This window comes from Schistocerca serialis, chromosome 1, assembly GCF_023864345.2.
Source record: "Schistocerca serialis cubense isolate TAMUIC-IGC-003099 chromosome 1, iqSchSeri2.2, whole genome shotgun sequence".
Lineage (NCBI taxonomy): Eukaryota > Metazoa > Arthropoda > Insecta > Orthoptera > Acrididae > Schistocerca > Schistocerca serialis.
In genome coordinates this window covers 241,401,984-241,428,817 of record NC_064638.1, presented here as the reverse complement: position 1 = coordinate 241,428,817, position 26,834 = coordinate 241,401,984, and the positions used below count along the sequence as shown (strand labels likewise).

Sequence of the window (26,834 nt, the reverse complement as noted above, 5' to 3'; positions counted from 1 at the left end):
CACCATACACCCCAATCCAGAACTTTATTTAGGCGACCAGCTCCTTGATGTTGCAGCACAGTCCCGTTTCTTGAGCTTTATTTTTGATAACAAGCTGACATGGCTGCCCTAAATTTGCCACCTAAAGACTACATGTATGCGGAAGCTTAATGCTCTCCGCATCTTGGGGTGCAGACTGTTCCACTCTTCTCCATCTTTTCCGTGCTATGGTCTTATCCAGACTAGATTATGGTAATCAGGTTTATGGCTCAGCAGCTCCTTCCACTTTGAAACTGCTTGACCCTGTTCACCATTGTGGAGTGCATCTGGCTATTGGTGCCTTTCGCACTAGTTCCGTTGATAGTCTCCTCACAGAAGCGGAGATTCTCCAACCTAAACATACGACAGAGCCAACTCCTCGTTTCTTACCCAATTGCCGTTCGCCAGTTCCCTGACCATCCCTTGGACGCTGTGCTCTTTGCCAACGAGGGATGTCTCCCTCCTGATACCCACCCCTGGATGTGATTGCCGGTTGGTATGCGTCTCACATCCCTCTGTCAGGATCTCCAACTCCACTCACTGGAATGTACCCTATGTCTTTCCTCCCATACCCCCCCCCCCCCCTTAAATAGTGCCCAGACCACGGATTAGGACTGATATATTCCGGGGTCCTAAGATCTCTGTCACCTCTATGGTTTTCTGGTGTCTTGTATATGCCATCCATGCAGAGTTTCAGGGTGCCACCATCTTCTGCAGTGATGGTTATAAGATAATCGATAAGGTGGGATACGCTTTCACGTCTCCTACTGGCTTAGAACACCATTTATTGCCAAGATCATGTAGTGTGTTCGCAGCGGAGCTTCTAGCCATTCACAGAGCCCTCCTTTTTGTTCCTCAGGACTGCCTCCACGGTGTTTTAATTTGTTCAGACTCAATGAGCAGTCAGCAGGCTATCGACCGATGCAACTTCCGGCACCCTTTTGTCTCTGCTCTCCGTGACCTTCTGTCTGCCCTTGGCCGTGCCGCCTGTTCCGTTGTCTTTCTCTGGGTCCCAAGTGATGTGGGCACCCCAGGGAATGAACTGGCTGACTGTTTGGCTAGAGATGCAGATACTTATCTCCCCCGCCATTTCCTTTCATGATTCCAGCTGTGGATATGCGGATCTACGTCAAATATCTCTTTGCCCAAAAATGGAATGACATCTGGTGCACTGCTCCTCACAGTAATAAACTCCGAATAATCAAGAAATCTATAGCAGTTTGGCGCTCTTACTTCGTCTCCTCTCGAAAGGAGTCCACTGTTTTATGCTGTCTACACAGTGTTCATACCAGGCTCACCCATTGTTTCCTCCTACGTAACGACAACTCCACCCCCCCCCCCCCACCACACACACACACACACACACACACACACAAAGTGGTTGTGGAGCCAGACTGACGACATCCCACATATTGGTGGAATGTCCACTTGTTTCGGCCCTTCGTGCTAAGCATCGTCTTCCCGATTCATTAAACTTAATATTAGCAGACGGTTCACGGACGGTTGAACAAGTCCTCAATTTCCTCCGTGAAAGTGGTTTTTATTTCCAGTATAAGGTTCTACTTTAGTCTAGGAGCAGGGGCAGGTTGGTTGTGGCTGGGACCTCTTTTCCAGTTTTCTCGGTCTTGACCAGGTGACCGCCCTTTTCTTCCAGTGTTTAGATTTGGTCTCACCTTTTATGCCTTTTACTGTGTTTGTTTAATGTTTATTATTTTATGATTTGATTTCCCTGACTTGATGCGTCCACTTTCAGCGGATGCTCTTTCTTCTGTGACTAACTTCGGAATTGTAGGACTGATGACCTCGCCGTTTGGTCCCATAACCCCTCTCAATTAATCAATCAATCAATCATTGCTCAGTACAAATATGCACCTACCATTGGGATAATGCCCAACCCTACAAGTAGCTTGTTTTTCCTCGACTCGATGGCATCTACCAGCAGGGCAATGCAACATGTCATACAGCTAGCAGTGGATGAGCGTCGCCCTGAGAATATCAGGATAAGTTTATCGTACTCCACTGGCCACCTAATCCTCCAGATTTAAACCCAATCGAGAATCTGTGGGACCACCTCGATTGGACTGTACGCGCCATGGATCCTCAACTGAGAAACACAGCGGAGCTGGCCACGGCTCTGGAGCCGACACATCCCTATTCGTACCTTCCATAACATCACTGACTCTCTTTCCTCCACGTCTCTCAGCGGTCTTCGCTGTCAAGGGTAGTTGCTGAGACTTTGCAGAGGTGGTCACTGGACAGTGTACAGTTATTCCATTGATTTGCCGCTTTTCTGTTGTGTGTTTGCGGCCTTCCTCTGTTCCCGTCCCTTTTCCCTTTGATTTCTTATGGCTGAAACATCTGATATGTTTCATGATCGACGTTGCCACGGTCAGGAGACGAGAAATCTTCAGTAAGATAGCTTTTAGCTGGAGAGAGGGAAGCGATAACAGAAAGGCAATTTCAGTTGATTCTTCTCTTTGATATGACTGAAATACACCACGCTAAACGCTCAACATTCTTATTCCACAATAGTCACATAGCGCTTTTTCTGCGCCAACTTGAATTACAGTCGCCTCGGTATCACTGCTTTGCAAATGCTTCGCATAAAGTTCTAGATACGGAAGATGCGGCGAGCATTTGCCTGTAATCACCGAAACGGAAAGAAAAACGTATGCGCGTTAATACTGGAATTAAAACAGAGTCTTATGGCAGTACTTTAATTCATTCAGAGATTAAGTAACAAACGGCTGTGTGTTTTCGCAGAGCGAGTTTGCAAACAGACCTAAATAAACACTGCAAGACGCAGATGCGATAAAAAAAACATCGGGTGCTGCAAACGAGAGCGAGTGAGCTACAGTGGAGCCCGACGGGCGGCCGACAGAACTGCTTCGACACCGCCTGCGAGATTCGACTGCTTGCTTTCTGACCTGTCAGCACAGGCGACGTGGACAGCGAGTACGAAGGACAGGGAAGAGGTGCCTGTGTATTCAGTGTTCTCCCAATCTTCCAGCCTGTAACTATTTATTACAATATTAACTCACTTGTCTCTTTCTTCAGTCCGACGTCAAGCGCTTTTACACTATCTCATCGAAAGTACCACAACACCTTTTAGTGGGCATTAACATGGAATGTGTCCAGCCGCCCCTTTATGACAGCTTGAAAGCTGTTAGTAACTCTTTCAATAACATATCTTAATGTCTGTGGAGGAATAGCAGTCTACTCTCCTAAGCCAAAAGCAGAGAAGAAAGAGATGTTCGACGCAGGGGATTGTAGGGAAGTCGATGTCAAATCTCATCGCAAAGGTCTTCGGGTCGGTACTCTGGGCAGGCCAGCCCACTTCAGAAGTCTTAGTGTACACTAACCATTGCATCACAGAGGCTGCTTTATGACAGGGTGCGTTGTCACAATCGTCGTCTCCGAACTGTTTCCTCCCATGTCGACCCATTTTACTGCGCTGGATCCGTACAACGGACTGACGCAGACACACCACTTCACTGCCATGACTTACGTGAACGTTGTTGGATCAGTTCTGTATTTCTCCAAAGCGACCAGTGTGCACTGTTTACGAGTTGACTAATACACTACTGGCTATTACAATTGCTACACCACGAAGATGACGTGCTACAGACGCGAAATTTAACCGACAGGAAGAAGATGCTATGATTTGCAAATGATTAGCTTTTCAGAGCATTCACACAAGGTTGGCTCGACACCTACAACGTGCTGACATGAGGAAAGTTTCCAAACGATTCCTCATACACAAACAGTAGTTGACCGGCGTTGCCTGGTGAAACGTTGTTGTGATGCTTCGTGTAAGGAGGAAAAATGCGTACCATCACGTTTCCGACTTTGATAAAGGTCCGATTGTAGCCTACCGCGACTGCGGTTTATCGTATCGCGACATTGTTGCTCGTGTTGGTCGAGATCCAATGACTGTTAGCAGAATATGGAAAGGTCGGTTCAGGAGGGTAATACGGAACGCCGTGCTGGATCCCAATGGCCTCGTATCACTAGTAGCCGAGATGACAGGCATCTTATCCGCATGGCTGTAACGGATTGTGCAGCCCCGTCTCGATCCGAGTCTACAGATGGGGACATCTGTAAGACAACAACCATCTGCACGAACAGTTCGACGACGTTTGCAGAAGTATGGACTATCAGCTCGGAGACCATGGCTGCGGTTACCCTTGACGATGCATCACAGACAGAAGCGTCTGCGATGGTGTACTCAACGACGAACCTGGGTGCACGAATGGCAAAACGTCTTTTTTCGGATGAATCCCGGTTCTGTTTAGAGCATCATGATGGTCGCATCCGTGTTTGGCGACACCGCGGTGAACGCACATTGGAAGCGTGTATTCGTCATCACCATACTGGCGTTTCACCCGGCGTGATGGTATGGGGTGCCAATGGTTACACGTCTCAGTCACTTCTTGTTCGCATTGACGCCACTTTGACATTTCAGATTTGTTACGACCTGTGGCTCTACCCTTATTCTATCCCTGCGAAACCCTACATTTCAGCAGGATAATGCACGACCGCTTGTTGCAGGTCTTGTACGGGCGTTTCTGGATACAGAAAATGTTCGACTGCTGCCCTGGCCAGCACATTCTCCAGATCTCTCACCAATTGAAAACGTCTGGTCAATGGTGGCCGAGCAGCTGCCTCGTCACAATACGCCAGTCACTACTCGTGATGAACTGTGGTATCGTGTTGAAGCTGCATGGGCAGCTGTACCTGTACACGCCATCCGAGCTCTGTTTGACTCAATTCCCAGGCGTATCCAGGCCGTTATTACAGCCAGAGGTGGTTTTTATGGGTACTGACTTCTCAGGATCTATGCACCCAAATTGCGTGCAAATGTAATCACATGTCAGTTCTGGTATAATATATTCGTCCAATGAATACCCGTTTATCATCCCCATTTCTTCCTGATGTAGCAATTTTAATGGCCAGTAGTGTGCTTTGTGTGGTGAGTGGATAACAAGGGGAGATATGTTAGTAAGTCCGATGTAAGAGCTAGGTTAGACGAATTTCGACCTGCTGTGTCCTGACGGCAGCATTTTCTCTGCTCTGTTCCAGAACAAAGTGGTGACGGTGGACGGCAGCCGCGTGAAGCTGCAGATCTGGGACACGGCGGGCCAGGAGCGCTTTCGCAGCGTCACGCATGCCTACTACCGCGATGCACACGGTAGGTCACATGTTCTTACTCTTAACCACAGCTGCCTTTCTGCTTGGGCTACGTTCACCAGCCTTACCAGGAGATGATACACGTCTCCTTCATAACCCTCCAATCAGTGTACACAGTAACGTTACTAGAAGATGATGCACATGTCCTCACTAACTTTCCATTTAGTGTACACAATAGCCTTACCAGAAGATGAGGCACAGGTCCTCACTAATCTTCCAGGCAGTATATACAGAAGCCTTATCAGAAGATGATGTGCATATTCCAGCTAACCTTCCAATTTGTATACGCAGTTCGCTTGCCAGAAGATGATGCACATGTCCTTGGTAACATTCCAATCAGTGTACACAGAGGTCTCACCAGATGATGATGCACATGTCCTCGCTAATTTTCCAATCAGTGTTCAAAGATGCCTTACCAGACGATGATGCACATACTCTAGCTAACCTTCCACACTTACCAGAAGACGATGCACATGACCTTGCAAATATTCCAGTCGGTTTACACAGTAGCCTTACCAGAAAGTGTAGCACATGTTGTCACTAGCCTTACAATCAGTGTGCATAGTAGCCCTTACCAGAAGATGTAGCACATGTCCTTGCTAACCTTGCAATCAGTGTACGACATATTCGAATGTGGTGTTAATAAATTCATTCTTTAATCCAGAACGACAACCATTTATGAGAGTCATTCTGCACGTCATGATTAATCAGTTGCGACTATTATTAATTTATTTTTATTTTCATTTTATTTTTCTTTTGTTCACATTAGCACATAGTTCTGTAAGATTGAGACATTCCTTGCACTGGCAGTGTATTCCGGCTATCAGAAGACGCTGAAATATAACTTTCTGGATGTCATCCACGTAAGCTTCCCCTCTTACTCAATAATTTTCGATAGTTATCAGATTTAATTAAAACATTCGGAAATTACGTACCTAAGGTGAAGCATTCATATGCACGTAAACAAGGGAAGGCTAAAAGTGGTGATCATGAGGGGTGCAGGAACTGCTAGCAACTTTGATGGCATAACAAAGGTAATAAAGGACGAAAATATTCATACAAGTACTTTTCAAAACTTCAGTACTTCGGGAAGTCGCAGAAGAAGAAGAAAATTTTCATTTAGCTAATACAGACTAACAGTTTGTCAAGGAACTGACTCATAATAAATGCTTAGCACATGTTGTTTATTTTACGTAGTGAATATCGTAGTAAACGATTATACGTGCTATGCTACATTTCTTACGAGATTTCCTTCTGTCAGACAATGGTCGGACGTTTTTTGCTGTTGTTAATCCTTTATGTGGCTATTTCTTTTCTCTCTAACCACTGAGATATTATCGACTTTGAATGTGTCTAATTATTACTCATATTTACGTAACCTGCTAACACGATCGTTTGCAGACCTGCGAATTGCAGTTTACATGTCAGTTCTACACATGGCTGATAAAGGCAAATATAGTGAGGAGCTACAAATTTTTACTCACATGAAAAAAATCCGAGTGGTATTCTAAACGAACTAATCGCCCTAAAAACATTTATCGAAAATTTTATAAATGTCCTGTATAAAAAATGAGGCAACTTTTTAAACGAAACATAACGTAATTTATACTATGTAAATTTACACATTTTACTTTTACATTAACTATATTTTTATGTATTATTTGCATACACCCTCTACAGGACCGCTCATGATGAGTATGTGCTTGATACCAGTCCAGTAAATTAAAAAATTAAAAAACGCAAGCAGCCTTGTCTTTATGCACAAACAATAACGTCGTTTATCAACTATATGAAGGCAGCAAGATACCTTGAATACAAAAGCTCTACAGTTAATCGTGAAACCTGGCCTCTTCAACAAACGTCAGTTATCACGAATCAAGGCTCGAGCTTTCCATCGCTTGCAGCTCATTTTCTGCAGGTCCTCTATGACTCCATCTTTCCATCTGGTTCTCGGTCAACCCGGTCCTATTTGACACCCTAAGTTTCCATCTAATGATCTTTTAGTTACCGTGCTTCGATATCACTCATCTGTGCCACATGCCTCTCCTGTTTCTCTATTGTTGAGCTCACTATTCTTCTAATAGGTGGATCATTGTATATAGTGGGCAACTCATGATTATACCTCCCCCTTCATTTTTCTCTTTCACAGACTGTGCAAAAGATTCTTCGAAGTACCTTCCTCTCAAAGCCATATAGCATTCCAATATCTTTGTGTGTTAGTGACCCACATTCGGAGGCATATGCAAGCACTAGTCGTACAATACATGTGTTTTAGAAATCGGTAATTTGGTGATATGGGTTAAGAATCTCGAGAAAATAAGTTTTTTTTATGCAGAATAGGCTCTGTTAACTTAGATTAATCTCTGTTTAATTTCAAAAGACACCTCATCTGAGAGATTGACTGTCGAACCCCAGGTACTTAAACTACTCAGTTGTCTCAAACGTATAATCTCCCAATGTTTCTGACGGTTGCATATTGTTTTTGCTTGCTTTCCCGGCAGTGTAAAAGATCGTTTTCCTAAACAGCAGGTCTGCGTCCTTGCTGACCTTCTCTAAGGCAACATTAAAAAGAAGATACCTAGCGAATTTCCTTAGCTTACACCATCTAGTGTATCAATTGGATCAAACGCCAATCCTCTTGTTCTTATAGTACTCTGTATTTCATTCATTGTCATTCTCAGAAGCCTTAACAAGTTTGCAGGAATTCCTTGTTCAGTCAAGGAACGGTATAGTTGCTCTGTGTCTATACTATCATATGCTGATTTATAGTTAATGGAAAGGTGATGCATGCCAACCCCGATTTCAACTGTCCTTTCTAAAATCTAATCCAGTGTTGATTTATCTGGGAGAAATCTATATTGTTATGAGCCAATCTCTCTCTGAAGTGTTGGAAGGAGACAATCAAACATTATCTTGCAGATCACTTTGAATATAAAGTTTAGCAGCATAATTCCACGATAGTCGTCACATTCCAAATGCCTCCTTTCTTCTATACAGAGCATATAATTCATTCTCTCCACTGCCGGATCATTTTCACCACGTCCCATAGTGAAATGATCAGCTTTTGGAGAATCTGTTTTGAGCGCCGCTTTGTTCGAACATTTCCGCTGGAATGTCATTTGTTCCTGGTGACCTACTGTTCTTCAATTTCTTCAAAGCAATTCTCATCTCTTCCAGAATTGGTTGCCCAGTATTTTTGCCAAGTCATTTAAACATGTTACAAATCTAAATCTCACCTACTACTTTCCTGATCTAACTCCCTCAACGTCGCCTGATCTAATTCGACTAATTTCCATTACCCGTGTTTTACTATTGCTGATATTCAGCCTGTAACCATTTTACAAAACACAAACCATTCTTTCCGAACTTCCAGCATGCTGGATTACTTGCAGGGCAGCAACTTGTGTTGATCAATACAACGGAAAAACAGCCGAAGCTGCAAATTTCACATTTATTTATTTATTTGATGACTAGTTTCGTGTCGGAACTCATTTTCAAGTCATCCTACAGGACAGATAACCAAAAGTACAATCATTTTCAATATAGCTAGTACCAAATTATTAAGCACCCGTCAAAAATGTAGAACATGTCGTTTCGAGGTATACGTACCAGATAGCCAGAAATAGTCAAAATGGTATTTCCCAAGATGTAAGAACCATGTCAAGATAACAAATGTTATTGTTTACATTTAATGATTTTTTTACGAGGCATTATGGCGTATAACTTTGTCATACGCACCGTATGTGTCGCTACTGTGCTTTACTGTTAAATGATTTTAAATATTTTACAGTTTCTGGTAAAAATTTTAAAAGTGTTAATTTTATTGTTGACTTGAACTGTTATTGTAGCAATTGTTGTATTTTCTATTATTGGAGAGTTCTGTAATAAATAAAAGAGATGTTTCCTGTATCCTGATAGGGTGACCCCTTCCAGAGGTTTCCTTACTTAAGTGGTAGGCGTAGATTTGCAATTATCTGTATGCTCTGTAACGGTTCATTTGCACTTTGTTATACATATGTTTCTCTTATCTTGACAGGGTTCTTGTATTTTGGGAAATCACGTTTTGACCGTCTGGTGTCTATATGTTGATATGTCCAGTATTTTTGACGTGGTAACAGTTGTACTGTACACGATTGTAATTCTGGTTTTCTGTCTTCTAGTATGATTTGAAAATGGGTCTTTACCTGAAGCTAATCATCAAGTAAATAAAATTGAAGTTTACAACTTTGATTGTTTTTCCGTTGTATTGACAAACCAATCTGTTCAGTTGATCTTAGAACTTCTTGCCCATCTCTTTCAGAATTACAGTGTCGTCCTCAAAGCATGCCGTGCGGGGTAGCCGCGCGGTCTAGGGCGCCCTGTCACGGTTCGCACGGCTCCCCCAGTCGGAGGCTCGAGTCCTCCCTCGGGCATGGGTGTGTGTGTGTCGTCCTTAGCGTAAGTTAGTTGAAGTTAGATTAAATAGTATGTAAGCTTAGGGACCGATGACCTCAGCAGTTTGGTACCTAAGACCTTAACACAAATTTCCAAAAAAATTTCTCAAAGCTCAAAGTTTTTATTTCTTCTCTCTGAATTTTAATTTTCGTTCAACATTTCTCGCTGACTTCCTTCACCGCTTGCTCAGTGTACAGACTGAATAACTTCGGGGGTAAGCTGCAACCCTGTTCCACTCGCTCCTCAGCTAACGGCTCCCATCTCTGGCTTCTGTACAGGTTGTGAATAAGCTTTCGCTCCATGAATTTTATATCTTTTACCCACAGAATGTGAACCAGTGCATGCCAGTCAACATTGTTAAACACTTTCTTTATAAACGCTAAAAATGTGGATTTAATTTTCTTCAGTCTGTCTTCTACAATAAGTAATAGAGTCAGTATTGTCTTCCGTGTTCCTACATTTCTTCGGAACCTATAGCGATCTTGCCTGAGTTTTCCATTCTTCTGCAAATAATTCGAGATAGTATTTTGCAATCATGATTTATTACATTGATGATTCGGTACTTTTCACATCTATCAGCACTTGCCCTCTTTTGACATGACAGGCTTTGCCAAGGATGTCAATATATCTGGGGGCATGTCGTCTACTCCAGGGATCTTCTTTCGACTTAGTGTTTGTGTTCTGTAAAATTCTTCTTGCAGTACCATATCACTGATTTCATCATCATCTAATTTTTCTTTCCTTTTTATTGCAATGTCTTCAAGTTCATTACCTTGTGTAGGTATTCTACATATTTGTTTCACCTTTCATATTTTCCTTCTTTACTTCATACTGGCTTTCCATCTGAGTTCTTAATATTCATCCAGCTGCTTCTGCTTTCTTTTAGATGGCATTTATCTTAACTATGGCATTTATGTTGTAGCCATTCCTGCTTTGCAATTTTGTACTTTCCATCAATTGCATTGCTTAGACGTTTGGATTTTCTGTTGCCTGCTTTAAATGTTCTCCTTCCATCAGTTAAAATCTGTATGTTACAAGTTGTCGATGGGTTTCGTCTGACCCTTGTTTTTTTACCTCTTTCCCTCTCTGCTGCCTTTACTATTTTACCTCTCCTTTTTCGTGCTTCAGTCAATCATTGCCTAATACTCCCTTTGAAGCTATAAACAACCTCTGGTTCTTTCAACTTATCCATCTCCCATCTTCTTAAGTTCTTATCCTTATATAGTTACTTCAGTTTTTTAATCTGCAGTTCATTACCAATAAGTTATAGTCATCGTCCAAATTTACCCTTAAAATGTTCTGCTGATTAAAATCTGGATTCGAATTCTGTCTTACTATTACATAAGCCATCTAAAGCCTTCCGATGCCTCCGTGTCTCTTCCACGTAAATAATCGTCTTTCATGATTCTTCTTCCCCTCCCCCCTCCCCAAGGCCGTGTTCTCCTGCTGTTTTTCCTTCCCTTCATCTTCCTTCTTCAGAATTCCAACTCTCCTTAAGCATTAATTTTTCGTCTCCCTTAACGACCTGAATAATTTGTTTCATTTCAGAACAGTTTCTTTGAATCTCTTTAACCATATGCGCAGTTAGTAGGTATATAAGCTTGTACTGTTGTCGTGGGTGATGGCTTTGTATTTTATCTTGGCTTGATAAATGCGTCACTATGTCATTCGTAGAAGATTACCCTCATTTCCATTTTCTTATTCATATTCGTCCTACTCTGGTTACCTATATTTCTGTCCTTCCTCCCCACGCCTCACTAATACAAACTACTATAATTAATTTTAAAGTATCCATTTCTCGTTTTAAATTGTCTAGCCTACCTACTCAGTTAAGAGATCTAATATTCATGCTCTGATCCATAAAACGCCGTTAATGTTTGTCCTGATGGCAATATCCTCCTGAATAGTCCCCGCCGGGATTCGAATGAGGTAGTATTTTACCTCCGAAATATTCTGTTCAAGAGGATCATCATAAAGTCATACCGTGGAACTGCTTGCCCTCGTGAAATAAAGCGGCTGTGGTTTTCACTTGCACTCATCCATTGGCACTATCAGTGTAGAAAGGCCATTATGGCAAACGTCACAAGGCCACCACATTCCCCAGTCTTACAGACAGCTGGACCGGCATGTACTGAAAAGTATCCGGATCAAAAGTATCCGGACACCCCCAAAAACATGCGTTTTTCATATTAGGTGCATTGTGCTGCCACCTACTGCCATGTACTCCATATCAGCGACCTCAGTAGTCATTAGACATCATGAGAGAGCAGAATGGGGCGCTCCACGGAACTCATGGACTTCGTACGTGGTCAAGTGATTGGGTGTCACTTGTGTCATACGTCTGTATGGGAGATTTTCCCACGTAAACATCCCTAGGTCCATTGTTTCTGATGTGATAGTGAAGTGGAAACGTGAATGGACACGTACAGCACAAAAGCGTACAGGGCGACCTCGTCTGTTGATTGACAGAGACCGCCGACGGTTGAAGAGGGTCGTAATGTGTAATAGGCAGACATCTATCCAGAGCATCACACAAGAATTTCAAACTGCATCAGGATCCACTGCAAGTACAATGACAGCCACACATCACGCCGGTAAATGCCAAACGACGCCTCGCTTGGTGTAAAGAGCGTAAACATTGGACGACTGAATAGCGGAAAAACGTTGTGTGGAGTGACGAATCACGGTACACAATGTGGCGATCCGATGGCAGGGTGTGGGTATGGCGAATGCCCGGTGAACGTCATCCGCCAGCGCGTGTAATGCCAACAGTAAAATTCGGATGCGGTGGTGTTATGGTGCGGTTGTGTTTTCCATGGAGGGAGCTTGCACCCCTTGTTGTTTTGCGTGCCACTATTGCAGCACAGGTGTACATTGATGTTTTAAGCACCTTCTTACTTCCCACTGCTGAAGAGCAATTCGGGGATGGCGTTTCCATCTTTCAACACGATCGAGCACCTGTTCATAATGCAAGGTCTGCGGCAGAGTTGTTACACGACAATAACATCCCTGTAATAGACCGGCCTGCACAGAGTCCTGGTCTGAATCCTATAGAACACCTCTGGGATGTTTTGGACACCGACTTCGTTCCAGGCCTCACCGACCGACATCGATACCTCTCCTCAGTGCAGCACAACGTGAAGAATGGGCTGCCATTCCCCAAGAAACCTTCCAGCACCTGACTGAACATATGCCTGCGAGAGTGGAAGCTGTCATCAAGGCTAAGGATGGGCCAACACCATATTGAATTCCAGCATTACCGATTGAGGGAGCCACGAACTTTTAAGTCATTTTCACTCAGGTGTCCAGATACTTTTGTTCACATTGTGTATGTTAGCTTGACCTCTCCACAAATACTACGATATGTTTGTACCTACGGAACGACTGTCTGAACCGTTGAGGCACGCAAACCACTCGCCCACGACAAGGTCCATTTTTCGTCTGGGAAGGTCGGATTAAATTTCTTTTCTTTCATTTGGAAGTTGGACTCAGCAGTACCCTCGATATCGACGTCTTTAGAAACAACAAGTCTTGGCGGACGGGAGAAATGCCGACACTGAACTTATTAGAGGAACCATCCGTGCATTCACTTGAAGTACTTCATGGAAACCACCAGGAAACATAAGTCAGTACGTCCGCTTTGGAGTGTGAGCTCCGCTCTCCAGATAGCAAGTCAAGTTGCTTAAGCATTATGCTATCACGCTTAGTTTCCCAGCTTCTTGCCTGTAATGCTAAGTACTGATTAGGCGCTTCGTCTTTAATACCTCTAAAGATATTGTAGCATCTCACTTTGGATACAGTCTGCCACTACCGTGTCGACGTGCAGTCGTTCTCGGAAGCTCCGTACCTCGCCATCGCCGCAGTTGTCGGAAGCGAATTGTGAGATTTGGGGCAGCTCTTGATGCAGGACCATTGTACCAACCCACGTCGAATCCGTCGTTCATACAGTATTCAGAGCCATTAGTGCAATCTCGTCGTGCCGTCGGAGTAGTTGCACGATGGCGCTGTACCAATACACACTCGTGTACACAACGACATAGACGTGCGGAGCAAGTGTACTCGGCAGCTTTCCAAGATATACAAGAGTCGCTCTATCGATTCTTCAGCTAATGGGGTCTGCGAACTCTACGGCAACTTGGAGAAGGATCCTTGTGACAACTCACTCACTCATTCATGCAGTCTGGCAGCTAGCATCTCCACGAGTCGGCTCGATGTGCAGCTAACATTGCCTACGTTACGCCATCTTACGAATAACTGTTGAAAGTGTCTTTCAGGCGTGATCCAGAGCTATCATGGCTCACAAGCGAACATTCCTAACCGTAAATAAACGATTTGAAGAAACTTGGAGGGTGCATACAGGTCGGAAAATAATGCAATATGTTTTGTTTTTTGTTTTTACCCTATTTAACTTTTAAGGATTAAAGGACGCACCGAAAGGTAATTCTGACGTATTAGGTTCAGAGGGCATATCATCGAAACGAATATATATAAGAATGTTTTTCGTATAAAAGTTGAATTGAATTTTGTAATAATTTGAAATATTGCAAAATACACCACCGCTATCAACAGATTTGGAAAATTGAAAACTTTAGCTACAAAATAAACTGAAGAAACTTTCAAGCTACATGCATCTACACTACCGGCCATTAAAGTTGCTACACCAAGAAGAAATGCAGATGATAAACGGGTATTTATTGGACAAATATATTATACTAGAACTGACATTTGTTTAAATTTTCACGCAATTAGGGTGATAGATCCTGAGAAATCAGTACCCAGAACAACCACCTCTGGCCGTAATAACGGCCTGGATACGCCTGTGCATTGAGTCAAACAGAGCTTGGATGGCGTGTACAGGTACAGCTGCCCATGCAGCTTCAACACGATACCACAGTTCATCAAGAGTAGTGACTGGCGTATTGTGACGAGCCAGTTGCTCGGCCATCATTGACCAGACATTTTCAATTGATGAGAGATCTGGAGAATGTGCTGGCCAGGGCACTGGTCGAACATTTTCTGTATCCAGAAAGGCTCGTACAGGACCTGCAACATGAGGTCGTGCATTATCCTGCTGAAATGTAGGGTTTCGCAGGGATCGAATGAAGGGTAGAGCCACGGGTCGTAACACATCTGCAATGTAACGTCCATTGGTGTAAACAATGACACCCCATACCATCACGCCGGGTGATACGCCAGTATGGCGATGACGAATACACGCTTCCAATGTTCGTTCACCGCGATATCGCCAAACATGAATGCGACCATCCTGATGCTGTAAACAGAACCTGGATTCATTCGAAAAAATGACGTTTTGTCATTCGTGCACCCAAGTTCGTCGTTGAGTACACCATCGCGGGCGCTCCTGTCTGTGATGCAGTGTCAAGGGTAACTGCAGCCATGGTCTCTGAGCTGATAGTCCATGCTGCTGCAAACGTAGTCGAGCTGTTCGTGCAGATGGTTGTTGCCTTGCAAACGTCCCCATCTGTTGACTCAGGGATCGAGACGTGGCTGCACGGTCCGTTACAGCCATGCGGATAAGATGCCTGTCATTCCGACTGGTAGTGATACGAGGCCGTTGGGATCCAGCACGGCGTTCCGTATTACCCTCCTGAACCCACCGATTCCATATTCTGCTAACAGTCATTGGATCTCAACCAACGCGAGCAGCAATGTCGCGATACGATAAACCGTAACCGCGATAGGCTACAATCCGACCTTTAGCAAAGTCGAAAACGTGATGGTACGCATTTCTCCTCCTTACACGAGGCATCACAACAACGTTTCACCAGGTAACGCCGGTCAACTGCTGTTTGTGTATGAGAAATCGGTTGGAAACTTTCCTCATGTCAGCACGTTGTAGGTGTCGCCACCGGCGCCAACCTTGTGTTAATGCTCTGAAAAGCTAATCGTTTGCATATCACAGCATCTTCATCCTGTCGGTTAAATTTCGCGTCTGTAGCACGTCACCTTCGTGGTGTAGCAATTTTAATGGCCAGTAGTGTATGTGTATTTAAGCTGGTTTCTGAAATACCATTTTTGGAAAATAAGCTCTACACAATTTACTGTCACAGTATTTTCAACATACCGATTTAAAATATTGGAACAATCATTATTAAGCTGGTTATTTATTTTACTAATATTTATTTTATGTTTTAAATTCTTATTTTACTATTTACATTTTTTTTGTTTACCATTTTGTCTATGTTTTTTGTTAATTGAAGGTAATAAGCAACTCATTATTACTATACTAAAACTTTACAATAAAGATAATCTGTAAATATGAGCTTAAAACATAACGTTTCCTTACACCATGCACATAAAATGAGCGAAATTTCTTCACGTAGCATACATGACAGAGAACACAATATAAAACAAAATTCAGCAGGATGTGACTTTCCAAGGTCTTGCATTGTAAAGCGCTATACTCTTTCGTGCTGAAGTCTAAGCCGGCCGGAGTGACCGTGTGGTTCTAGGCGCTACAGTCTGGAGCCGCGTGACCGCTATGGTCGCAGGTTCGAATCATACCTCGGGCATGGATGTGTGTGATGTCATTAGGTTATTTAGGTTTAGGTAGTTCTAAGTTCTAGGGGACAGATGACCACAACGGTTAAGTCCCATAGTGCACAGAGCCATTTGAACCATTTGCTGAAATATAACTCAAGGCTAGTGGAACGGGAACCAGGGCGCCCATAGCCGGAGGGAAGGTTGGGCCGCGCCCTCCGCATCTGCCACCCAAGCTCTCAGGGAAAGGAAAAGAAACATAAAAATATAGTTCAGTCAGCTGCTTTTCTTTCAAGAAAATTATTTTAAGGTCCTGCATTACTCCAGCGTGCTGGGTTCCGTTTTTTACGAACTATAAGACGCACCATAGTTTTTAAGCAATATTTATTAAAAATAACATTTTTACCATTAGATTGCAAAGCCAGACTAAAAAATTGTTAGTTTATAAAACCGAGCTGACGTTTAAAATCTCTGAAAATTGTCATCTGAACTTTCTTCTTCTTCCTCTTCTTCTTCATCCACTTCGTCATCTTTTTGTCCTCTTGATGTATAAGGTGGTCTTTACTGCCATCAAAAGCATTACTTGTGCCGCACTTCTTGGAGGAACAACAATCTCTTCACTCACTGTAGACCAAATATGTTTTGTCAACTGACGTACTTGTTTGATTGAAGGCTTTTTTTTAAAGCTCCCTTCGGCGTGAATTCATATTGGGTTTCATTCGTTACCATTTGCTCCATTCCTCTCTCATATATGCTTTAAATGGTTTATACATATAGGCATCAAGAGGTCGCAATTGTGAAGTAAGTTCTCCTGGAATAAAAGCAAGTTCTGCGTTTCCCTGTCCCAATTTCTCTTACACAGAATTTTTCAAGCGAGTACTAAACTCATCTAGCACGAGAAGAGCACTGTTCTTCAACAAAGTAGCTTTCCTTCTCTCCAACACTCTGTCAGTCCATAATTTCTTACCAGTCTCGTCCATCCAACCCTTTTCATATATGTGAACAACACCTGGTGGTATTTCAGAAGGTTTTGGGACTGTTTTGCGATTGAAAATGATCATTGGATTAAGTTTACTACCGTCAGCACAACATGAAAGGACAACAGTGTAGTGCATTTTTTTCATGTCCACTTGTTTTTATAGTTACAGTTTTTAGCACCTTTCATGGCAACAACTCTTGTCACTCGGCACATCAGATGTCGGAGACGTTTCGTCCATATTCACTATTTGGCTTAGTTCCACTTAGTTTCTTTCGATATTGGATAATAAAGCGATGGAAAGATATTTTCTCTTCAGACTCTTGCGGCATTTTCTGAGATATTTTTGTTTTGATTCGCATGCTAAGTGCATGACGCTTCATAACCCTTTAGCACCTGTCAAATCCACCCTTAAAGTCTGTTAAGTTCCACTAAGTGTTAGCTTACGAGCGTGTATTTGAACCATTTTTGTATTAATTCCACGGGCATTTTGACGGTGTCCTTGAATCCATTTCAATACGAAATCTTCTAGTATTGGCCGTTTTGCATTCAGTCCTGTATCTGTACATTTAGTCTTCCTCACTTTTTTCACTTCTTCTTTGCTAGCCCGCCAATCGCGAACGGTTTTTTCTATTTGTGGAAGGCCAAAATGTCGCTCAGCTACTTTGTTTTCATGTTCTTCTGCATATGCTATTACTTTTCAATTTATAACCCGCATCACCCTTATGAATATCTTTTATTTTTCCATTACGAAACTAACTACTAACAAAAATATTGTACTGAGACCGGTAACACAAATCATGTTCAGTTTTTGTGATGGCGAGGCACGAAGGCAGATACTATTAACAAGCTTATGAATCCCCGCAATTCATGTTGATCGCATTGAAGCACTGCTGCTGCCAGTGGAATCCAATGTTACCAGACATGGATAGGTTTCCCGCGGCATCGAATATATGCCCATTTTTAAGACCGGCGGAAATATTAAATCAAACACATGTTCACATTAATGCCGGGGATAAACGCACCTGAATTGTGAAGGCTACTTTTCGAAGAAAAAAGTGCATCATACAGCCCGTAATGTGGGACAGATTGCGATGCAATCACGATTTAAAGATCGATATCACGCAAGATTTTAACAGTGTCGGAGCTAGAAACTTTTTATGGCTGCTTACAATTCGCCATTCGTCATCCAAAATATTTAAATTTCTTCAAACCCGACATCCTGCCCACCCCCCCTCCCCCTCCACTGCTTATCTCCCCCCCCCTCCCCCTACAAACTATCGTATGGGCGCTCTTGTAAGGGAAGTCGATCTCGAGCAAAATACTACATCGCATTGCGCTGCGATCTTAGCGAACAGTAAGGAAAGGATAAATTCTCCAGAAGGGTTTCTGCGTTTTTCCGATGGATCGAAAATTCCACCAGTTTTCGGGAGTGTATCTGGGCTATTAATAACTCTTGCAGCGCTACTTCGGCTAACAACCTTTCAGCTGTTGTTAGGGTAAACGACCTGCAAGATTTTTAAAGCATTTTGGAGTTATTTCTGACATATGCGTGTTTACCCCACAGTGCAAATTGCTTTAAAAATCTTGCAAGCGACTCACCTTGAGAACGGCTGAAAGGTTGTCAGCCGAAATGTCGGTACAAGTGTTAATAATTCCACGGATGCACTCCCGAAAACAGGAGAAAATTCTTCATCATCAGTCATGTGTCATTACATACGTTGTCGTTAAATTTGTCCGAAGAGGCACGCGAAGAAACCAAAATGTCATTAAAAGTTATGCTCGAGAGAATTCTAGAAACGGCTGGAAACTTACGAGGGTTGTTTCGGAAGTCTGGTAAATTTTCACGAAAGATTGGAACATTTTTATTGAGCCTCCATGCTTGGTAAGCTTATTCCAAGAATCGTATTAAGAATTTCAACAATGTACAGCGTATAGCTGACTGTTGACAGACGGCTGAATTGGTCAGTGTATCGACTGCGACTGGAAATGGAGAAAATCGAGCTTCGTGCTGTTATTAAACATTTTCATTTTAAGGGCTGGGCTGCCGCACAAATTAAAACAGAATTAGATTAAGTTCATGTGGGCTGAAAGTATTTACTTTTGGATTAATGAATTTAAAAGAGCTCGGATAAGCACGCGTTCTGGCCGTCCAGTTGAGGTCACTACATAGAAAACCATTGAGAAAATCCATGCTGTGGTAATGCAAGACCGCCGAATAAATATTCGTGAGATTTCTAAGATTGTAGGCATCTCAACTGAGCGAGTGCATTATATTCTGCACGGAGAACTGGCTATGAAAAAGCTGCGTGCAAGATGGGTGCCATAATTGCCGACAGACAACCAAAAGCGCATCCGGCACAATATTTCAGTGCAATGTCTAGCGATATTTAATCGCAATCCACAATACATTTTGCGCCTATTTACGACTTTTGATGAAAATTGTATAAACCATTACACTCCAGAGTCAAGACGACAGTCATAGGAGTGGACAAAGGCTAGACCATTTTGTGAGCTGGTAAGGTGATGGCCACCATTTTTTGCGATGCGAAGGATTGACCCTCATAGAGTACTTGGGAAAAATGGCAGAACCATAACTGGATTCTATCATGTTCCATTGTTGGGTCGATTGAAACTTGCGTTGACTGGAAGGAAAACTAAACTTGTCACGCAGAAAATTCCTCTTTCAACAGGATAATGCACCATGCCACACATCAGCGTTAACAATGGCGAAAGTGCATGAGCTGGGCTTTGAACTGGTTCCTCATGCACCCTATTCAGCATACTTACTCCTGGCGGCTTCTTCCAGTTCTCTGACTTGAAATTTTGTCTTCCTGTGAAGGAATTTTCATCAAGTCAGGAAGCGATAGGTGCAGTCAAAAATATTTTGCAGCGTTTGACAGAATCTACTTTTCCGATGGGATGAAAAAGCTTTAGGATCGCTGGACCAGGTGCATATCCCTCAAAGCAGACTATATCAAGAAGTGAGGTGACTGGTTTATGAAACAAACTTTTTTTTCTTGCTTTTGTACCTCATTTTGTCAAGCACCCCCCCCCCCCCCCCCCCCCGTAAGTCTCCCAATAAATAGAATAACGAAGGACGGGGATGGATGGGGGGTTACATAGTTAGAAGTACTTTCCAAACCTTCACCACTTAAGAAAAGATACGGAAAAAGTGAAAAACATCTATATGTAGGTAATACCGACAAACAGGTTGTCATTGGACTGACACACAAATTCATGTGATTAAGCGATGTCTTCTGCGACGCTACTTTTTTACCGTTTTTTGGTTTTTATTCGTTTTTTGTTTGTTTTATGAGATTCCCTTCAGGCAGTATGTGATCGAACATTTCTTGCTTTCGTGGATCTTTGCTTATGTGACTTTGTTTTTCGGTAGCCACATGAGATACTATTTACTTTCAAACGTCTATATTTGTTGAATTATTAGTCGTATTCACACAACCTGTTGATACAAACATTTGCAGACTCATTAGCTCGATCTTATAGGAGATATATGTTCGTCTGAAGGCTTCAACTGTCAATCTGCACCTCCTCTATCGGACAAAATTATTCTGTGCACATTCTGAAGATCGATAGATTGCAACAATGGAGAGAGGATGTGGGGTGTGTGTGTGTGTTTGTGTGTCTTATTTCATTTGAACTTTCAGGTGTGTACTGTTTCAGTGATCATAGCTTCCCATGATACTACAGTCAGTGTTGCAGCGATGTTAAACACAGTGGTTTGCATTATTATACAGGGTGTGGTAGATAAGTAATGAGACTGGCCGCCGCGCGGCGCCCCAGTCGCTCGCAGGGCGGTCTCCACCTGTACGTCACGTGGTGGGGGATCTGAGCTAACAATAGAACCGGTTCGCAGTCGCGTCGGAGTTCTGGTGCAGTGAGGGTCGAGCTTCGCGTATTACGTTGTTTGTGTGCCCGTGACACTTGTGAAAATGCTGAAGATGGATCGCTCGATAGAACAGCAATCAAATTTTGCTTTCGCTTGGGCAAAACTGCTTCGGAAACTTTTACTATGATTACGGAGGCCTACAAAGAAGACTCCCTATCAAGAGCTCAAGTGTTCCGGTGGTTTAATGAATTTAAAAACGGGAGGGAATCCGTTGAAGACATGGAACGATCTGGACGCCCTTCAACGAGTCGTGTGGATGAAACGGTGGCCAAAGTGAAAGAACTCCTGGACTCCGACCGTCGTTTAAGTCTCAAAATGATCGCCGATGAGGTCTCCGTGAATAAATTTACGGTTCACCAAATTGTTACGCAAGATTTGATGATGAGGAAAGTTTGCGCAAAATTGGTTCCCCGAGTGCTCACCGCCGAACAAAAGCAACAATGAGTGGACGTTTGCCATGAGATGTTGAATGATTTGGAAAATAATCCACACTTTTTAGACAACGTAGTAACAGGTGACGAATCGTGGACATTCCAGTACGACCCGGAGACGAAAGCCCAGAGCTCGGAGTGGCACACACCGGCATCCCCGCGGCCGAAGAAAGCAAGAATGTCAAAGTCCCGCATCAAGACAATGCTGATTGTGTTTTTCGACAAGCGGGGGTTAATTCACAAAGAGTTTGTCCCTCAGGGGAAGACTGTCAATGCCGAATTCTACAAAGAAGTCCTTCAGCGATTGCACAGAGCCGTCAAATGGAAGCGACAGGACCTTGCTCAACGCTGGCGTCTCCACCACGACAACGCTCCGGCGCACACAGCGTTCCCCGTGACCTCCTACTTGACCCGAATTGGAGTTGAAGTTTTGCCACAGCCACCATACAGCCCTGACTTGAGTCCTCCTGATTTCTTCCTATTTCCGAAGGTCAAAAGATGCCTGAAGGGTCATCGTTTCGACGATATTCCGAACATCCAACGTGCTGTCACGAAGGCACTAACTGGGATAACTCAAACGGACTACAGTGGGGCCTATGAAGCTTGGAAAACGCGCTGGCAACGTTGTGTCGACGCCCAAGGCGAGTACTTTGAAGAATATTAACGTTTTGTACAAATTGGATCAATAAATTTGTTTTTCTAGACTGAGTCTCATTACTTATCTACCACACCCTGTATAGTGCTAAGTTATAAAGAAGGAAGTTTCGTGATTTTGAGCTAAAAAAATTTTGCGTACGAAAATTAAGTGAATGTGTTTGCTTAAGGAGTACGTCGTGAAATTTGCCGAAATTATCAATTTTCAATTTATTTTTTATTTATTAGTAGAAGTCATGGACAATAAGCTTCCGAAGCCTCAATACGAAATTGCATACGAACTGCTGAGAAATAATTAAATTTATGACACTATCTTCCTTCCATGCCCACTTTTTGGAACAACCCTTCAATATTAGCTTGGCGAACAACGATTCCATGGATTAAACTCGCACGGGATGTGTCTGGAAGGTTGTCATATACACTCTTAGGTTTTATACATCGTTTGTGACACTGTTCCGTATCTTAGAAACAGTAATAAACCAGCTGATTTGTTTATAAAGATACAACAGACTCACAAAGAAGATGACAGACACCCTTCAGGTGTATTACGGCTAGGCTATCGGACAGAATATATCCGATGCAAGTGACATGAAAAGTGCAGTACAGGCTACATATTTTCACATAGTGTCAACAGACGAACATCCCATTCATCACCTGTGCCACATTAACTGGTGTAAATATCAGTAGGCTCAGATGGGTAATAATCCTTCCAGACTGTATCCTGTATGGTGTCAAGCGCACGTACAGGTTTCTGGCCGCTCCTGAACCTCTAAAAAATGTTAACAGAATCTTACGTTGGTTCTTGGTAGAACAAATGCACCAGTTTGCTTTTGTTCTACAATATTGTAGAACAAAAGCAAACTGGTGCTTTTCATTTATTCTAAAAAATGTGTTCATGGCAAAACACAGAATGCAAATGACTCTCGAAATTCAGTCATATGGAAACGATGCTCTAAAACAGAGTTTTTATCTGCTATAGTTGTCAGACTTGCAGCTTATGGGGGTGAAGGTATCAGATAGAACTGGGTTTAAGATAGGATATTTCACTCACGACATGTCGAGAAAAATAGATTGAGAGCTCCTTTCTGCAGTTGAAAAGTCAGTTGAAGACCTGGTAGAGGAAAGAAGGCAGAAAACAAGGAACCAGAAGAGAATCCTTGAGGGGAAAGAGGACTCTGAGTACAAATCTAAGGCCTTCTGAATAGGTGACATAGGAAAAAAGTTAGGTTGAACCTTAAATTGCACTGACTGAATATGATGTATTTTACAATATATGTACTTTTTTCGCAAATTTATGAAGGCTAGAGTATGAAATTTTGTACAGTTATTTATATAAACCCAATAAATGTTACCTCGAGAGTAAATTTCGAACTTGTGAATGTAATTTGAGATGTGGGACAAAGTGCTTGGCATTTTGTATGATTTTTATATCATACTTGGAGAATTATAATTAAAAAATTATTATTCGATGTATTTAAAAAGACATTATGAGAGAAGCTTACTATACGCAAAGAGATTAAATACAGAAAATTTCGTAGAAATCTCTTGAATAGTTTGTGAGAAAAAGGTACATATATTATCTTTTTCAAATAAAATATTTAAATTCCATAAAAAAGTTAAGTATACTGTATATAATCCAAGCAAATGTGTTAAATTCATGTAGAGCATGGCACAAAATTTCATTGCCTGGTCTTCAAAATTTTGGGTTCAGTGCATCTTTTAAATAATGTGTGTTTTTCATAAACGTACCCCCTTAAGAAACGAAACAAAAGTCAGATACAGAAGACGAGAAACAGTTTTTCTTATTGATATTAATGATATTACTCTGGGTGCGGTTTATCACACCCAGCACGCAGTGAAATGCTGCCTATTCCACAGGCACATATGGGCTATCAGTGGCTCATGGTCTAAGTAAAGACCAGAGAATCACGTTGCTGTTTCCTTTCCCAGATCAGTACTGTATTGTTGTGCTGCTCTCGCCACATCCTTCCTGTGCAATTCCCATTTTCCACGATTCATCGATTATTGACACCAGCGGAGACGTGCTGTGGTCTCTGCTCATTTTGTCCGCAATCGCGGTGGCGCGCTCTCCTTTCATCACTACTGATCAGCTCTGTAAGCCGTCCAGCGAGCCAGGCTTCTCACGTCCCCTGCAGCTTTCCTCTTCGGTCGATGTATCACGGGGCTGCAAATACCTAACTTCGGGCTATCTGCTGCATGTGTTGCTGTTTGCCGCGGCCTAAATTGAGTCGAGAACAGTGTTGGGAGCTTAACAGTGGCCCGAAAGCGTGACTTCGGGTGCAATTTTAGCTGGGTCACGTGCTGCATTCACTACCGTATTACTTCGCCTGTAGTAGAAGTCACAGGGACCAGGGGAACGCAGCATCAGCTACAGAGAACAGTGGTTAGAGTTCACCTCTGACCGAGAGTGATGCTAACACTTAAGATGATTCTGTCAAAGACGCTTAGGAGTGTTGCAGCCTCATTAATAATAGATCTGAATAAACATTTTGATGAAATTATAGTGAGGAAAAAAATAATACGTACATCCTTTTAGAAGTTTCCAGTTCATTAAGGATTTATTGTTGTCTCCAAAAGGACCATCACGCAACTCGGAAGGTCCCAATTCACCTCATTCAGAATCACTCAGTTGCCTGCAGAATGCACGAGTGTGTCTCCGTGGCATGCTTGCCTAGTTGCTTCACACGTTTGCACCACGTTGAGCTTTCTGGCTGTGAACATTCCCTATTAAAGAGCAAATGTGTAAGGCGGCCGGGTAGCTGTGCCAATACGTTATCTGTTGACAGATGACATTAAACATTATCACTACGTCTACTATCCCCCAGGTGGCATATGCTGTCATCGGATCAAAATCGATGTCGTCTTTCCAGGTGACCTTTTCTTTATTTTATGGCAGTGTATTTATGAAACAACGCCTAACTGGAATCGCATAAGTTTCGGAGGACCGGAGTTGATGTCTCAGTCTGGATATCCAGACTTAGATTCTCCATGGTTCTATGAAAAGCAAGCAGGTTCTGTGAAAACGATATGTCTTATCAGGCATAGATTTTAAGCTAAATTCGTGGGTGAGGGCATCTCAATTTGATACTGTCTTCTCTTTCGTCAGCAAATATAATCCCCGGTCTATAGCTATAATGTAACTTACCGCCAGCACCATATTTAGGATGTCATAGATGCTTACTGGAAGATGCCATCGCCGCTATAGAAGACATCAAGCGTGAAGGGATACAGATGGTCACCAATAATGTTCACCTAGTCCACAACTGTCATGCTGTCTTCGATTACTACCACAGGTCCCATGGACGCCCTGACAAATGTCCCCCATAGCCACCTTTGCCTTCATCAGTGGCACTGTGCATGATCGAGCAGCTACTCATCCGGATGGATGTATCTGGACAAGACAGTGACCTGTTGTGACAAAACACGTGTCTCATCCAGCCAGAGGACATGATGCTATTGGTCCACGGTCAGATCTGCTACAGATCTTGACAGAGTTGGAAAGCCTTTGATTTCCACGTTCTGTGATGAGGCGTGGACGGCCAACAACACAGTAACCCGTGAACAGCCGACCAGCTTAGCCATTTCCGAGATGCCCGTTCACAGGTTGCCCTATTTAAGTCGTTGATGTCAGTGGATTTCCTCATTTGAAGCCCACATTCGCCTGTGCTCCACTTACATTCTTTCGTTACCACGTCACGTGCTCGCAACGCTACCAGGCAGCAGTCAGTCCCATGGTGGGCAGCGATCGTAACGTTTTGACTCTTCAGTGTATGTAAAACTACAAATGCCTTTGCTAAAGTTTGAGGGGAAGGGGGAGGAGCTTGTGTTCTGTCTCCAATCACTAAGCCATCTGAGGGTCGTTGAACTATCATGTTAACAGAACAGTCCACGCGCCGTTTCTTACAATAACGATTAGTAGCCAGCGCTGATAATACTCCCATTGTCGACGGATGTTACAACCCTTTTTCGGCAGTGGTATTACATTAATAGTCCTGAGGCGCCCCATATGTCTTGGCTGTGATTATTTCCCACAAGATCGAAGAATATTGTTAAGTGCCATACGCGATGGCTAATTTAAATTCAAGCGTTCGTCTCTGTTTATTAAAATATCTGGCACCCTGTATCTCCATAGGACTGTCTGAGGAGTTCGGTGCCTAGATGAAAATGCTGACGAAGAAAGAATTTTTTTCAGCTGTTTATAGGGTACCATCGACCTCTGTGCCTTGCCTTCACAGATTTTGAAAAGACATTCGATTCGATAAGTCACCCATCAGTGTTCGAAGCTCTGACAGGACAAGGAATGGAAAAGTTCAAATGTTCAGATGTGTGTGAAATCTTATGGGACTTAACTGCTAAAGTCATCAGTCCATAAGCTTACACACTACTTAACCTAAATTATCCTAAGGACAAACACACACACCCATGCCCGAGGGAGGACTCGAACCTCCGCCAGAACCAGCCGGAATGGAAAAGGCCAATATTAAAGTCATATACAACACATACAAAACCTCCACAGTGTTTGTGAATGTAGTTGAAGAAACCAATGAATTCCCCATCGAAAATGGAGTAAAACAAGGCGACTCCACATCTCCAAAACTATTTACAGCAGTCGTCGAAAAAGCAATGTCAAAATTGGATTGGAAAACAAAACGATTCAAGTTCTAGGGAAGAGACTAAATAACCTTTCGCTAATAATATT

The 26,834-nt window shown here is 42.9% G+C and overlaps 1 protein-coding gene across 3 annotated transcripts in view; it reads left to right on the top strand.

The window, feature by feature from the left end:
- LOC126466830 (ras-related protein Rab-37-like) overlaps positions 1-26,834 on the top strand; it is a 338,533-nt gene that overhangs the window by 276,619 nt on the left and 35,080 nt on the right. For all 3 annotated transcript variants that reach the window (XM_050096415.1, XM_050096414.1, XM_050096413.1), the window contains one exon: positions 5,101-5,209. In XM_050096415.1, coding sequence (XP_049952372.1) covers positions 5,101-5,209 — 109 coding nt within the window. The remainder of the gene's footprint in view (positions 1-5,100; positions 5,210-26,834) is intronic.